At 51.9% G+C, this 16352-nt stretch overlaps 1 protein-coding gene across 2 annotated transcripts; it reads left to right on the plus strand.

The window, feature by feature from the left end:
- Positions 1 to 168: 168 nt before the first annotated feature.
- Positions 169 to 7221, plus strand: SIAE (sialic acid acetylesterase). Of its 2 annotated transcripts, XR_012252539.1 has the most exons (11): positions 169 to 273; positions 1271 to 1432; positions 1997 to 2172; positions 2249 to 2387; positions 2873 to 3053; positions 3201 to 3313; positions 4412 to 4545; positions 4613 to 4767; positions 5183 to 5378; positions 5480 to 6672; positions 6793 to 7221. XR_012252539.1 is itself a non-coding variant. In XM_073657382.1 (10 exons), exons 1-10 carry the CDS (start codon positions 225 to 227, stop codon positions 5708 to 5710), a joined length of 1536 nt encoding a protein of 511 aa, XP_073513483.1. In that variant the 5' UTR covers positions 169 to 224; the 3' UTR covers positions 5711 to 7221. The 2 variants fall into 2 exon arrangements, 1 of the variants encoding a protein (XP_073513483.1); XM_073657382.1 differs by having other exon boundaries at positions 5480 to 7221.
- Positions 7222 to 16352: the final 9131 nt, after the last annotated feature.

Raw genomic sequence — 16352 nt, forward strand, 5'->3', positions numbered from 1 at the left:
ATAACAGGGAACAACAGATTGTATCTGGGGAGGCTGCAGGGCGGTGTCCCTTTAATTGCCGGTTTTGAGTCATTGTTGGCAGCTGAGGAGGTGACACACTGTGCTGCATCCTCAGCTGTGAGAAGCCAAGTTCTGCCCTCTGGGTGAGCATTATAGGCCTGCAGGCCCCTCCCCGTCCCCAGTATCAGTGCAGCACTTCCTGGTGCAGCATTAGAGCCGCTGACATGTCTGTGCGGATACTGCTGCTGCTGGGAGCGCTGCTGACCAGTGCAGGTAACGCCTGACACATTGTAACGAAAGAGATTCCACTGCTGCAGACTAGAAGGGGCCACATTGTCCCCGGCATTGGGGGGCTGCAGATCAGTCGTGCTGCTGCCAGGACATGCTGGGAGTTGTAGTGCCACAGGTTGCAGCCCCCCGGGGCTCTGCAGCGGAAGATTCCCTTCTGTGGCACTGAGTGACGGGACCGGGGGGTCTCTCCTTCTCGGTACCCCACCTGAGACTGTGGGGGAGAATTTTCGGGTGGGGGTCATGTGACAGGCGGGGGGGAGGGTCACGTGATCTGTTAACCCTTCTGCCGCTGAGTAGACAGTCCATGTTGATTACAGTACTGGCTCCTAATAAGTTCTACTGATTAGCTCTGGTTATATCTCTGCCGATTCCCCCATCACCGCGATATAAAGGGGGGTCTTTCTCCTAATCCTTAAAGGGGACGTCCAGAAGGTAGAACAACTTGGCTGCTCACTTTAGGAAATAGCGCCTCCCGCTCTCCTCAGGTTATGTGCACCTGTAATACCGCTCACAGCCTGTACACCGGGGTGGCGCCATGTTTTCCTCTGTTTTGGCTTTTTTTTTTTTAACCCTTTAAAGATTCGTGACCCCCCACCCCCGTCCCACATTGCTCGTCTCCATCTTCCTTGTTGGGGGATCAGATACAATAGGTTTGCAGTAAGGGAATCCTAAAGATCGCTGTGTGGGGGTCATGTGACTGGCAGTAGAGGACCCCGGACCCCCTTATCGCCTAGAAGTGTTTCCCCCACTAAACTCTGCTTTTGTTTGTGACCAAAAGTGGGAAAACTGGTTTGTTAACCCCTCGCCTACCTGTCATTTGTAGCCACAATGTTCCCTGCTTGCGCTATACTGTCACGGGGGGGGGAGGGAACCGGCACTGATCATTGGGGGCTCCTCCTCATCAAAGTGACTGGGGGGAACGGGGCGAGGGCAGAAGTGGCGCCATAATAACGCAACAACGTCCCCGTGTCTGTTCCAGAGGCCGCGTTCAGATTCGCCTCCTACTATGGGGACCACATGGTGCTGCAGCAGCAGCCGGCCCGGGCCGTGGTGTGGGGCTACGGAGAAGTGGGGGCTCGGGTGACCGTGACCCTGCAGCGAGGAATAGACACCTTCTCCAAGACGGCGGTGATCGTCCACGGTAAGATACCAGGACGCTGCGGTATATGGCAAATGTTTAAAGGGGTTGTCTACTACAAAAAAAAAAAAAACATGGCTGCTTTCAGAAACAGCGCCACCCCTGACCGGGGGTTGTATCCAGTATTGCAACTCAGCACCAGTGCAGTGAACGGAGCAGAGCTGCAGTACCAGGCACAACCCGTGGTCAGGGGTGGCGCTCTTAAGGGGTTGTCCAAGAATAGAAAACCATATCAGCCCTGTTCTCCAGACCTGGCCCTGAATGCACAGCTGCAGAGTTTGTAACTTTGTATCAGCGGAGTACAGAGAGCCGCACTGCTACATTGTAACAAACCCTCAGCTGTGAACAGGGCAAGGCCCCAGAGGGTGGAAACGATCATGTTCCCATTGGCTGACAGCAAGCGGGGGGGGGGGGATTAGGGGAATAGCATTAACCCCTCGGCTCCCTGCCCTCCGACTGCAGCGGAGATGCGGAGAAATTGTAAAGGAAAAGTTATTAATAAATCTGCGGAAGTTTCCGTTCTTCTGTCCTTTGGTCTGGACGAGCCTCTGTTATTCCTCCTGTCAGGGGATGTCGGCGTGTGGAAGGTGTTGCTGGACCCCATGGACCACGGGGGGCCGTATCACTTGGTCGCCCAGCAGACCTTCAAGCAGCAGATTACGAGCCTCCACCTGGACGACGTGCTGTTCGGCGATGTCTGGCTCTGCGGGGGGCAGAGTAATATGGAGATGACCGTGTCCCAGGTAGGCAGCCCCCTTACAATTGATCCCGCCCCCCCCCCCGCTCCGCATCTTCGTCTTATTTTCTTTTTTTTTTCAGATTTTCAATGCCAGTGAGGAGCTGGCGCGAGCCGCATGTTACCCCAATGTCCGGCTGTTCACCGCGGCCCTAGAATCCTCCGATACCGAACTGCTGGACCTCGCAAAGGTGGACCTGGAGTGGTCGGTGCCGACGGCCCGTGAGTGGCGGCTCGTGTCATGAACGCTGCTGGCAGTCCGTGAATACAAATGCTTAATTTATATTCAGAGACTAAAATCCTGTCCTGACTGTACTTCTCACAGCTGAGGGGTTTGTTACAATGTATCAGGCCTGACTACATTGGATGCAGCTGTAACAAACCCTCAGCTACCAGACGTATTGGGTCGGTAAAGGTTTCCAGCCTCTGATTTTCCAGATCTATCAGCCACAGTTCTCTATGCAGAACCTCGTGTGCACCGCGGGGGTTTATATGTTTTGTGTTGGGTGGTCCGCGCCGAATCCCGCGCTAATAGTCCAGCGTACCGCCGGTTACACACGTGAATGTGACCCATCACTTCCAGCGAGCAGACATCCTGACTGGTGCGGAAACGAATCAGTTTATTACTAAGTGTGAGCCGGCCCTTTAAGAGTCTGCGGTTTATTACGCTCTCGCCATATTTACGGTATTATTTCTGTTCTGTGCAGAGAACCTCGGACACGGCGCCTTCACGTATTTTTCTGCCGTTTGCTGGATCTTTGGGCGCAATTTGGAGAGAAAGTTGAAGTATCCGATAGGACTGGTGGAGTCGGTGTGGGGGGGGACGCCGGTGGAGGCCTGGTCATCGAAAACTGCGCTGTCCAAATGCGGCCTCGCAAAGTCCCACAAGTATGTGTATGCGGGGGAGGGGAAGCGGACATTAAAACCGCTCTCGTGATCACAGACGTCTCCTCCCGCTATTGTTCTCACCCGACGGTTGCCGTGACCCCGAGTTTACTGCATAGAATATAAAAACTTCTCTCCATGTCCCGGCAGGAGTTACGACTATATGGATGAGTACGCCGGTCCGTGCAGTTACTCCGTACTGTGGAACGCCATGATCCACCCCCTCCTGAACATGACCATAAAGGGGGCCGTGTGGTATCAAGGTACAGAAGAGACCCCCGGTCATCTTCGATACACTACAACCCAGCCTGCCTGCCCTCTTTGCCATGCTCCGTGCCCCTCTCCTTGTCTTCCGCCCGCGACCCCCCCCCTCTCCTTGTCTTCCGCCCGCGATCCCCCCCTCTCCTTGTCTTCCGCCCGCAATCCCCCCTCTCCTTGTCTTCCGCCCGCGATCCCCCCTCTCCTTGTCTTCCGCCCGCGATCCCCCCTCTCCTTGTCTTCCGCCCGCGATCCCCCCTCTCCTTGTCTTCCGCCCGCGATCCCCCCCTCTCCTTGTCTTCCGCCCGCGATCCCCCCCCTCTCCTTGTCTTCCGCCCGCGATCCCCCCCCTCTCCTTGTCTTCCGCCCGCGATCCCCCCCTCTCCTTGTCTTCCGCCCGCGATCCCCCCCTCTCCTTGTCTTCCGCCCGCGATCCCCCCCCTCTCCTTGTCTTCCGCCCGCGATCCCCCCCTCTCCTTGTCTTCCGCCCGCGATCCCCCCCTCTCCTTGTCTTCCGCCCGCGATCCCCCCCTCTCCTTGTCTTCCGCCCGCGATCCCCCCCTCTCCTTGTCTTCCGCCCGCGATCCCCCCCTCTCCTTGTCTTCCGCCCGCGATCCCCCCCTCTCCTTGTCTTCCGCCCGCGATCCCCCCTCTCCTTGTCTTCCGCCCGCGATCCCCCCCTCTCCTTGTCTTCCGCCCGCGATCCCCCCCTCTCCTTGTCTTCCGCCCGCGATCCCCCCCTCTCCTTGTCTTCCGCCCGCGATCCCCCCTCTCCTTGTTTTCCTGCTGATATCAGACATAAAATAAAGATGGAAGAGCGACTGCTGATTCCAGCAGAGTCCTCTGAACATACTGTCCATGTGCTCGGGGGATACAGGGTTCAATATTGGACGGTGGAGGGGACTCTGGGCAAAATATAAAATTTAATGCAAACTCATCAAAATTTTTGTTCTTCGTGAGGGCGCAGAATCACATACAGTCTGTAGGTGGCGCCAATGCATTGTTGGAAAATAGATATCCATGGGGGCACACAATCCTTGCCTTGAGTGGGTGCTGGAAACCCCCCCCCCCCCCCCCCTAATCCGCTGCCCTCTGGTTTTCAGGGGAGCAGAACACCGGCCTAAACACCAATCTGTATAACTGCACCTTCCCGGCTCTGATCCAGGACTGGAGACGATCCTTCCATGAGGGGTCCCTGGGACAAACGGACCCCACCTTCCCCTTCGGATTCGTACAGGTAATGACGGACAGGTTGTGGGGGGCGACGGGACAGGTATCGGGGTTCACATTCTGCTTCTCTGCAGCTCAGCACTTACCTGAAAAGCCAACAAGACGACAACTACCCGGTAATCAGATGGCACCAAACTGCCGACTACGGCTACGTCCCGAACCCCAAGATGCCCAACACGTTCATGGCTGTCGCGATGGATCTGGGGGACGAGACATCTCCGTATGGAAGGTGAAATCACAACATGTGATGTATCGTTACACAGGACACCCCCAATGTCCTTATCCCTGTGCCCCCAGTGTCAGTGTCCTTATCCTGCACCCCCAGTGTCAGTGTCCTTTATCCTGCTCCCCCAGTGTCATTGTCGTTATCCCTCTACCCCCAGTGTCCTTATCCCTCTACCCCCAGTCAGTGTCCTTGTCCCTGCGCCCCCAGCGCCGGCGTCCTTGTCCCTGCGCCCCCAGCGCCGGCGTCCTTATCCCGCGCCGGCGTCCTTATCCCGCGCCCCCAGCGTCGGCGTCCTTATCCCGCGCCCCCAGCGTCGGCGTCCTTATCCCGCGCCCCCAGCGCCGGCGTCCTTGTCCCTGCGCCCTGAGTGTCGGCGCCTGTAGATCTGTATGTGAGTATTTTTGGGGTCTCTCCGCAGTGTGCACCCCCGGGATAAGCTGACTGTGGCACGCAGACTGTATTTGGGGGCCCGAGCGGTTGCGTACGGTCACAGCCGCGTTCATTTCCAGGGTCCGTTTCCAGACAGGATTGACATCTATTACGACCGTTCCTATATGAACATCACCTATAACCAGGATCTGCTCGTCACCGCCGCCTGCCCCCACATATTCGAGGTGACTGACGCCCCTCGGGCCGGGTGCTGGTATCAGTGGGCTCCGCCATCTTGTCGCCCATCGTCCCCTCCCCCACAGTCATTATTGATTTCTCTCCGCAGGTGTTCTGCAGCGCGGGGGTCGAGGTGGACGGAGAATCGCGATCCTTCTGGGTCCCGGCTGCGGCAAAGTCTCCGTCCTCTCGAGTCATCACGGTCTTCTTTATAGGATGCCGCCACATGTCCGCCGTGCGCTACGCCTGGTCCGACTGGCCCTGCGAATACAAGCAGTGCCCCATATACAGTGCCCGCGGGCGGCTGCCGGCGCCGCTCTTCATCAAGTATTTCTCATGAGACTTTGTTACGGTTCTTTTCATTTTATATATTTGTTTTATTCTTGAATGTAAATTGGGGCGAAATGAAAATCACGGGGGGATCTGCGCGGAGTGAAGGCGGGCGCTGGAAAGTGGGCAAGCTGCTAATCGTCTTATTGCAGGGGCTTGAGCGGAGCCTTATGGCGTCACATCACTACCCCACAACGCCATCTGGGGGGCTTCTTTACTGCACCCATAAAGTACAAAGACTGATGGCAGCCGACTGACGCGCGTGGCCCACCGGGTGATCAGCTGCCTGCCTGGATGGATGAGGGGCTGCAGTACAGACCACAGATCAGAGGTTGGGGGGGCCGCGTATCGCTGGTCTGTGATTGGAGGGGCCGCGTATCGCTCGTCTGTGATTGGAGGGGTCGCGTATCGCTCGTCTGTGATTGGAGGGGTCGCGTATCGCTCGTCTGTGATTGGAGGGGTCGCGTATCGCTCGTCTGTGATTGGAGGGGTCGCGTATCGCTCGTCTGTGATTGGAGGGGCCGCGTATCGCTCGTCTGTGATTGAAGGGGCCGCGTATCGCTCGTCTGTGATTGGAGGGGTCGCGTATCGCTCGTCTGTGATTGGAGGGGTCGCGTATCGCTCGTCTGTGATTGGAGGGGCCGCGTATCGCTCGTCTGTGATTGGAGGGGCCGCGTATCGCTCGTCTGTGATTGGAGAGGTCGCGTATCGCTCGTCTGTGATTGGAGGTGATCACATATCACTTGTCTGTGATTGGAGGGGCCGCGTATCGCTCGTCTGTGATTGGAGGGGCCGCGTATCGCTCGTCTGTGATTGGAGGGGCCGCGTATCGCTCGTCTGTGATTGGAGGGGCCGCGTATCGCTCGTCTGTGATTGGAGGGGCCGCGTATCGCTCGTCTGTGATTGGAGGGGCCGCGTATCGCTCGTCTGTGATTGGAGGTGATCACATATCACTTGTCTGTGATTGGAGGGGTCGCGTATCGCTCGTCTGTGATTGGAGGGGTCGCGTATCGCTCGTCTGTGATTGGAGGGGCCGCGTATCGCTCGTCTGTGATTGGAGGGGCCGCGTATCGCTCGTCTGTGATTGGAGAGGTCGCGTATCGCTCGTCTGTGATTGGAGGTGATCACATATCACTTGTCTGTGATTGGAGGGGCCGCGTATCGCTCGTCTGTGATTGGAGGGGCCGCGTATCGCTCGTCTGTGATTGGAGGGGCCGCGTATCGCTCGTCTGTGATTGGAGGTGATCACATATCACTTGTCTGTGATTGGAGGGGCCGCGTATCGCTCGTCTGTGATTGGAGGGGCCGCGTATCGCTCGTGTGTGATTGGAGGGGCCGCAAATCATTCTGGTGGCAATGTTGATTGATTTATTTTTTTATTTTAAATGTATAATCTACTATTTTGTCTTTACATGCTATGTGTACTGTTCTTTACATAGGAGCTGTATACACAATACGGGAAGATTTTTTTCCCCCCGATCTTTAATTTGAGATGTATTAAAAAAAAAATAGTTTTCCGAAGTCTCCATCCCCTTAAATGAGTTAATGAGTCGGCGGGAGCCGAATACGAGCTGCTCCGCTCTTCGTGCAGCGATTTTCATGTTGCGCCATTCATGGAGTATACGCCTTTATTTCGAGCTCTGGTTCTTCTCCCTTTTCCCGGCCTCTTTTGTACTTATGGAACATTCTGACGATTTTGTCCTTTTTTTTTTTTTTTTGTGCTGAAGTTTTGGTGCAAACTTCCCTCCGTCGGCATCGGAAGATGTGAAATCAGCAGCGAAAATCCACAATTGAAATTAACTTGATGCTGATTTTAAAACCGGTGTCAAATCCTGAGCAGAATGTGACTTTGTAGCATTTTTATCCATTTTTTTTTTTTTTTGCACCAAAGAATCCAATATTGAATGGTCTGGGGGGGACACTGGAAAAAACATCAGAGCAAGAACCGCGCCAAAGTCCCCGCGTGTGGAGACGATTAATCACGGTCTATAGATCTTAAAGGGAACCTGTCACGTTATTACATCCGGCATTAATGATCAGTCTGTGCAGGCGCTGCCCCCCAAGAATATATGGTAATACCTTGTGAGAAATCTAGAGTAATGGAAAAATGCAAATCAGGCTGGAAGTGCACTGTGGGAGTGGCTATATGCTTTGACACCCCCCCCCCCATGCACTTGGACCCTGATTTGCATATTTCTTCTACAACAAAGGTGTCATATACTGGGGCCAACGCCAATACTGCCAGATGTTCATTGTAATTTGTAGTGTAGGTTCCCTTTAAGAGTGAGTTTCTATAAAAATCTGCTAAATCTCCAAAACACCCTGTGGTAGTCCGGTTAGGACCCTCCCACTTGTTGCCAGACCTCAGCCATGATATTTTCACCCTTTGAGTCTTTTCTTGGGATAAAGAAAGCTCCAAACCCAATAGAAGCAAGTGACTACGAGGGGTTAATAAGTAATTTATGAAAAGTCAGATTTAAAGGGACATAGGAGACAAGACCGGGCTGCACTGATTATAGGGGGCAGTGGCAGCAGTCGCCTCCTAAACTCCCCTTGATCAGACGTGAAGACCCCACTATTATAAATCTTGGGGGCCCCCGGGATGGATTTTGATTTGGGGCCCGACTCCTTATATTATACCCGTAGAGGGGCTCTAACTAGGCTCCCCCTATTGGCGGGCATCTGCTGTGTACCCCGCTTTCCATACGTCCCATCAGGTTCTTTATTATCAGTCATTCCGGATTATCAGATGTGGAGAAGACACCAGGGTGAATTCTCTGGATCCAGGAGTTTTCACAGCTGCAGTTTTGGGGCCGTGTCTCATTACGTTACTTGATACAGAACGATGGACTTTTATACCAAGAAGACGTCCAGGCTCTTGGGGGTTAATGGTTCATTTCATAAACTGGATACAATCTGGAGACTGGTTACCATGTGTCGTCCTTCTCCCCAGGAGTCTGGATTATCAGGCACTCGGTGCCGGATTACAGGACGCTCCGCCGCCCCCGGCTGCTGATCGAGGATTTCGGTTTCTGGTGGATTTTTCCAGACTTTTATGAGTTGTTGGTTTTCTATAAATATCTGCGCACACGGAGCCGGGCGGTGTCTGTGCCCCTCTGTCTGCACAGGGCGGGCGGGGGGCTGCAGTGTGGGGTCTGGCTGCCTCCACCCCTGTTATTACACGCAGGGCAGAGCTCCGCTCACTGCTACTGTGTGTGTGTATGTGTGTGTATGTGTATATATATATATATATATATATATATATATGCTGGGGAGAGGGGCGTGCAGTCCTATGTAAATAAAGGGAAATCACTGGATATCGGAAAGATCAGAAATGTATAATAGACGGTTCTCAGGGTCTCTGCTCGCTGACAAGGGAGGCTGAAAACACCCCCCACCCCGGCCCTTCTCACACATCTGAGGGTCTGTCACAATGTATCAGTCAGACAATGCTCTGCGAGCGCAGCACGTCGCTCGCCGCTCTCCTGTCCCCCGCTCTCCTGTCCCTCCGCTCTCCTGTTCCTCCGCTCTCCTGTTCCTCCGCTCTCCTGTTCCTCCGCTCTCCTGTCCCTCCGCTCTCCTGTCCCTCCGCTCTCCTGTCCCTCCGCTCTCCTGTCCCTCCGCTCTCCTGTCCCTCCGCTCTCCTGTCCCTCCGCTCTCCTGTCCCTCCGCTCTCCTGTCCCTCCGCTCTCCTGTCCCCCGCTCTCCTGTCCCCCGCTCTCCTGTCCCCCGCTCTCCTGTCCCCCGCTCTCCTGTCCCCCGCTCTCCTGTCCCCCGCTCTCCTGTCCCCCGCTCTCCTGTCCCTCCGCTCTCCTGTCCCCCGCTCTCCTGTCCCTCCGCTCTCCTGTCCCTCCGCTCTCCTGTCCCCCGCTCTCCTGTCCCTCCGCTCTCCTGTCCCCCGCTCTCCTGTCCCTCCGCTCTCCTGTCCCTCCGCTCTCCTGTCCCTCCGCTCTCCTGTCCCTCCGCTCTCCTGTCCCTCCGCTCTCCTGTCCCTCCGCTCTCCTGTCCCTCCGCTCTCCTGTCCCTCCGCTCTCCTGTCCCTCCGCTCTCCTGTCCCTCCGCTCCCCTGTCCCTCCGCTCCCCTGTCCCTCCGCTCCCCTGTCCCTCCGCTCCCCTGTCCCTCCGCTCTCCTGTCCCTCCGCTCTCCTGTCCCTCCGCTCTCCTGTCCCTCCGCTCTCCTGTCCCTCCGCTCTCCTGTCCCTCCGCTCTCCTGTCCCTCCGCTCCCCTGTCCCTCCGCTCTCCTGTCCCTCCGCTCTCCTGTCCCTCCGCTCTCCTGTCCCTCCGCTCCCCTGTCCCTCCGCTCCCCTGTCCCTCCGCTCCCCTGTCCCTCCGCTCCCCTGTCCCTCCGCTCCCCTGTCCCTCCGCTCTCCTGTCCCTCCGCTCTCCTGTCCCTCCGCTCTCCTGTCCCTCCGCTCTCCTGTCCCTCCGCTCTCCTGTCCCTCCGCTCCCCTGTCCCTCCGCTCTCCTGTCCCTCCGCTCTCCTGTCCCTCCGCTCTCCTGTCCCTCCGCTCTCCTGTCCTCCGGCTGCACTGACCGGAACAAAATCTCATTTACCTAAAAAATCAATAAATAATGAGGCTTTTCTGCTTCTCGGTCCAAACAATGAAGGTTTCTATTCACTGACGGCAAATGGAGATCAGAGAATAAATCAGGAATGAAATCGAAGTATTAATTAGAAAGACGTCCAAAAACGAGATACGAGAAAGAGAGACCGGTGGGGCGCTTGTGTCCGGCCATGTATACAGTTATATGAAAAAGTTTGGGCACCCCTATTAATCTTAAGCTTAATGTTTTATAAAAATTGGTGTTTTTGCAACAGCTATTTCAGTTTGATATATGTAATAACTGTTGGACACAGTAATGTTTCTGCCTTGAAATGAGGTTTATTGTACTAACAGAAAATGTGCAATCTGCATTCAAACAAAATTTGACAGGTGCATAAGTATGGGCACCTCACCAGAAAAGTGACATTAATATTTAGTAGATCCTCCTTTTGCCTCTAGTCGCTTCCTGTAGCTTTTAATGAGTTCCTGGATCCTGGATGAAGGTATTTTTGACCATTCCTCTTTACAAAACAATTCCAGTTCCTGTAAGTTTGATGGTCGCCGAGCATGGACAGCCTTCTTCAAATGATCCCACAGATGTTCAATGATATTCAGGTCTGGGGACTGGGATGGCCATTCCAGAACATTGTAATTGTTCCTCTGCATGAATGCCTGAGTAGATTTGGAGCAGTGTTTTGGATCATTGTCTTGCTGACAGATCCATCCCCTGCGTAACTTCAACTTTGTCACTGATTCTTGAACATTATTGTCAAGAATCTGCTGATACTGAGTGGAATCCATGCGTCCCTCAACTTTAACAAGATTCCCGGTGCCGGCATTGGCCACACAGCCCCAAAGCATGATGGAACCTCCACCAAATTTTACTGTGGGTAGCAAGTGTTTTTCTTGGAATGCTGTGTTTTTTTGCCACCATGCATAACGCCTTTTTGTATGACCAAACAACTCAATCTTGGTTTCATCAGTCCTCAGGACCTTCTTCCAAAAAGAAATTGGCTTCTCCAAATGTGCTTTTGCATACCTCAGCCGACTCTGTTTGTGGCGTGCTTGCAGAAACGGCTTCTTTCGCATCACTCTCCCATACAGCTTCTCCTTGTGCAAAGTGCGTTGTATAGTTGACCGATGCACAGTGACACCATCTGCAGCAAGTTGATGCTGCAGCTCTCTGGAGGTGGTCTGAGGATTGTCCTTGACTGATCTCACCATTCTTCTTCTCTGCCTTTCTGATGTTTTTCTTGGCCTGCCACTTCTGGCCTTAGCAAGAACTGTCCCTGTGTTCTTCCATTTCCTTACTATGTTCCTCACAGTGGAAACTGACAGGTTAAATCTCTGAGACAGCTTTTTGTATCCTTCCCCTGAACAACTATGTTGAATAATCTTTGTTTTCAAATCATTTGACAGTTGTTTTGAGGAGCCCATGATGCCACTCTTCAGAGGAGATTCAAACAGGAGAACAACTTGCAAGTGGCCACTTTAAGTAGCTTTTCTCATGATTGCATACACCTGGCTAAGAAGTTCAAAGCTCAATGAGGTTACAAAACCAAAAAAAGTGCTTTAGTAAGTCAGTATTTAAGAAGTATTTAAAACAAGAAAATGATAATGGTGCCCATACTTATGCACCTGTCAAATTTTGTTTGAATGCAGATTGCACATTTTCTGTTCGTACAATAAACCTCATTTCAAGGCAGAAACATTACTGTGTCCAACAGTTATTACATAGATCAAACTGAAAGAGCTGCTGCAAAAACACCAATTTCTATAAAACATCAAGCTTAAGATTAATAGGGGTACCCAAACTTTTTCATATAACTAGCTCTATGGGGCCCCTGTGTAGAGCAGTATATAGCCCCATGGGCCCCTGTGTAGAGCAGTGTATAGCCTTATGGGGCCCCTGTGTAGAGCAGTATATAGCCCCATGGAGCCCATGTATATAGCAGTGTATAGCCCCATGGGGCCCCTGTGTATAGCAGTATATAGCCCCATGGGGCCCCTGTGTATAGCAGTGTACAGCCCCATGGGGCCCCTGTGTATAGCAGTATATAGCCCCATGGGGCCCCTGTGTAGAGCAGTGTATAGCCCCATGGGGCCCCTGTGTAGAGCAGTGTATAGCCCCATGGGGCCCCTGTGTAGAGCAGTGTATAGCCTTATGGGGCCCCTGTGTAGAGCAGTATATAGCCCCATGGAGCCCATGTATATAGCAGTGTATAGCCCCATGGGGCCCCTGTGTATAGCAGTATATAGCCCCATGGGGCCCCTGTGTATAGCAGTGTACAGCCCCATGGGGCCCCTGTGTATAGCAGTATATAGCCCCATGGGGCCCCTGTGTAGAGCAGTGTATAGCCCCATGGGGCCCCTGTGTAGAGCAGTGTATAGCCCCATGGGGCCCCTGTGTAGAGCAGTGTATAGCCCCATGGTGCCCCTGTGTATAGCAGTGTATAGCCCCATGGGGCCCCTGTGTAGAGCAGTGTTATAGCCTTATGGGGCCCCTGTGTATAGCAGTATATAGCCTCATGGGGCCCCTGTGTAGAGCAGTATATAGCCCCATGGGGCCCCTGTGTAGAGCAGTATATAGCCCCATGGGGCCCCTGTGTAGAGCAGTGTATTGCCCCATGGGGCCCCTGTGTATAGCAGTATATAGCCCCATGGGGCCCCTGTGTATAGCAGTATATAGCCCCATGGGGCCCCTGTGTAGAGCAGTGTATTGCCCCATGGGGCCCCTGTGTAGAGCAGTGTATAGCCTTATGACCATTTGTCCTAGCCCTCCCATCATATCTGAGGGATACTATGGACCTTTTGAACAAACTAGAAGGTGTGTCCATTGATTCCAATACGATTTTGGCCTCAATTGATGTTGAGGCTTTGTATAGTAGCATTCGACACGAAGTGGGCTTAACAGCCGTTGAATACTATTTGAAAAGTAGAGGGACACACCTGAGGCCACACAATAAATTTCTCCTGGAACTTTTGGATTTTGTACTACGACATAATTTTTTTCTATACAATGGGAGATACTACCACCAACTCAGGCGCACAGCGATGGGGAGCCCTTGTGCCCCTACGTACGCTAATCTGCTCCTGGGTTGGTGGGAGGATACTGTTGTGTTCAGAGACGAGGATGTCGTCTGGGCCCCACGGATACTTTTCTGGGGCAGATATATTGACGACATCCTCGTCCTGTGGGCAGGGGATGAGGCATCTTTTCGGACATTCGTGACACATCTGAATGTAAACCCTTTTGGACTATCCTTCACATGCGAGGTGGGAGTGGACGAGATCTCCTTCCTTGATTTAAAAATCTCAAGAAATGGTGATGGCACTTTAAAAACTTCACTGTATTGTAAACCTTCTGCGACCAATAGCCTTCTAGAGTGGGGGAGCTTCCATCCTCCGCCTCTAAAAAGAGGCATTCCTAAGGGACAGTTCCTTAGGGTGCGGAGGAACTGTTCCTCGTGGAATGACTTTCAATCTGAGTCATGTAATCTATCTCATAGGCTTAGAACTAGGGGTTATCCTGAAGGAGTAATAGATAAGGCATATCAACAGGCAAGGACGACAGATAGATCGTCCCTCCTTACTCCAAGAGACAGATGTAACTCTGAGTCCATCACACGACTGATAGGCACCTATGATGATCAGTCAAGAAAAGTAATGGGCATTCTTGAAAAATACTGGGGGATCCTACGAGCAGATCCGGATGTGGCGGGCTTGGTCCCAAAAACACCCTCGGTTACATATAGGAGGGGGAGATCCGTGAAGGATACAGTCGTACATAGTCACTTTACGCCTCAGATGAAGGAGATCACATGGTTGAGAAGTAGGTCTAAGGGTACGTTCAGATGTGGTCACTGCTCCTTCTGTAAATTTGTCACACCTTCAAAGAGTTTTGTGAGTGCAGTGACTAAACGCACATACGAGATGAAAGATTTCGCCAACTGCAAAACGTCAGGAGTGGTGTACCTCTGCACGTGTCCAATGGATTATATCGGGAAAACGAAACGTGAATTACGCGTCCGGATAGGCGAGCACCTTGGAGACGTTAGGCATGGCAGAGATACACCACTCGTCAGACATGTAATATCTAAACATGGGGGTGATGTGAGATGCATTTCGTTTAGGGTTTTGGAGGTTGTGGCACGGTCAATCAGGCAGGGTGACTGGAATAAAAAAATACTCCAACGGGAGGCCCGTTGGATCTTTTGGATGGAGTCAATGGCCCCTGGGGGCATTAATGAACAGTTGAGCTTCTCGAGTTTTATCTGATTCCAAGAATGTGATATTAGGGGCCGAATAGAACCAGCCTATATGGTATTGGTCTAATGATCACCATATGTATATACCCATTGTGGTTAAATATGTATTTATATTTCTGGGACTTATTTTTCTCCTACTCTAACAGCGTTAAATACTCTGTGGATGATAAACAACATTGTAATATGTGGATAACACTTCAATTATATAATAGTCAGACTCCAACCTTCCTGTTTATTATATACTGAATGCTTTTGTCCCCCGATGTACAGCGTATATATTTACTTTGCGCTGAATAACTTTTGGACATCTTAGCCCTGGTGCCGACCTGTCCGTCTATGGCACTTTAAGTATATGGGGTATGTTGGTGGGAGGTGTGCCCGTCTGGCCGGTGTTTGCATTGCTGGCTACCATGACAACCACTGATAAACGTTTATGGGGATGGGTGCAGACCTTGCCTCCTAACCATGTACCGCCACACTTGGATGACATCATATCCCGGTGGACGCTAGTTAGGCACCGTTACTTCCGGGTGCGTGCTTTCCAGATGCGCTTCACATATTCTGATGCAGTCTGGTGACGTCATTTCCGGTGGGCGTCATTAGCATATCGTCACTTCCGGGTGCGTGCGTTCCATGTGCGGTCCACGGACCTGCATTTGGCGGTGGACGCCGGACATGTGTACGATGACAGCAGTACACAGGCTTTTGCGATTATTACTAATTGTGGGGCTGAGCTGAGTTTATAAGGGAGGTATATGGGCAGGAATTCCCTACACATGCAGCATTGTCTGGCAATCTGGGGTGAGGGATTGAAGTCCTCCCCAGATCCCCTGATGAACCCTGGTGGAAACTAGTGGGAAATGCGTTGGGACTACTAAGGATAAGTGTCATTTTTCTACTTATTAATGATATCTACTTTCTGACTGCTGGAATTGGGGACCATTAAGGTTTAGTGTTACTGTTTATTTACTAATGAAAATGTATATTCTGATTGCCATTTTCTAGTCTTTTGAATAGGGACTAACAATGATGAGTGTCTCTCTTTCGATAATCTATTTTTTTGACTGTTGGGACTAGGGACCATCAAGGTTAAGTGCTGTTGTTTACTTACTAATGGATATTTATATTCTGATTACTATTTTCTAGTTATTTGAAAAGGTATAGGGACTAATAATGATAAGTGTCTTTCTTTCTGTCTACTATTATGTACATCTATGACAGAGTCTGGACCTGATACTTTGATATAGATATTATGCTTTTTCAAATACCAATACTTAAATCCCATTTGATGTATGGGGAGACATTTACCTGGGTGGGATTCTGTTTTTGGAGCCCCCTTTGAGGTATATAGCTGGATGATCAAAGTGGAGCATGTGTCCATATTTGACTGCTCTGGCTGCTATTTGATTTGATTTGGCTATGGAAAAACAAGCACTGTGCTCCTCTACCATAGAGCATTTATGTGTACCCGACCAAATGAATTTGGCCATCTATAATCATTGACTTATTATCGGCTTCTGCACTTATACGTTCACTTTTTCTACTCTTTCTCACTATTGTGGTTTTGTTTAATTTAAGACAAGGGTCCTTGTAGGGACATTAGGGATACCGACGTTGAGCGGGGGCGCCACGAAGTACAAATTAGGGTGCCAACCTCCGCTGTCAGGTAGGGACAGGATTTAGGGACATAACAGGGACAGCTTGAATCTGTATTCCCTCCCGGTCGGTGTATTACCTGATTCTATATGTCCTATTATTTAGAGTATTATTGTTGTTTGTCTATGGACTCTTAGGTCCTTTTTAGAGATTATTAATAAAAGTTATTTTTTAGGGGGGCTA

The sequence above is a fragment of the Phyllobates terribilis genome, unplaced genomic scaffold (genome assembly GCF_046119375.1).
Source record: "Phyllobates terribilis strain yellow unplaced genomic scaffold, ASM4611937v1 Scaffold_12__6_contigs__length_324123572, whole genome shotgun sequence".
Lineage (NCBI taxonomy): Eukaryota > Metazoa > Chordata > Amphibia > Anura > Dendrobatidae > Phyllobates > Phyllobates terribilis.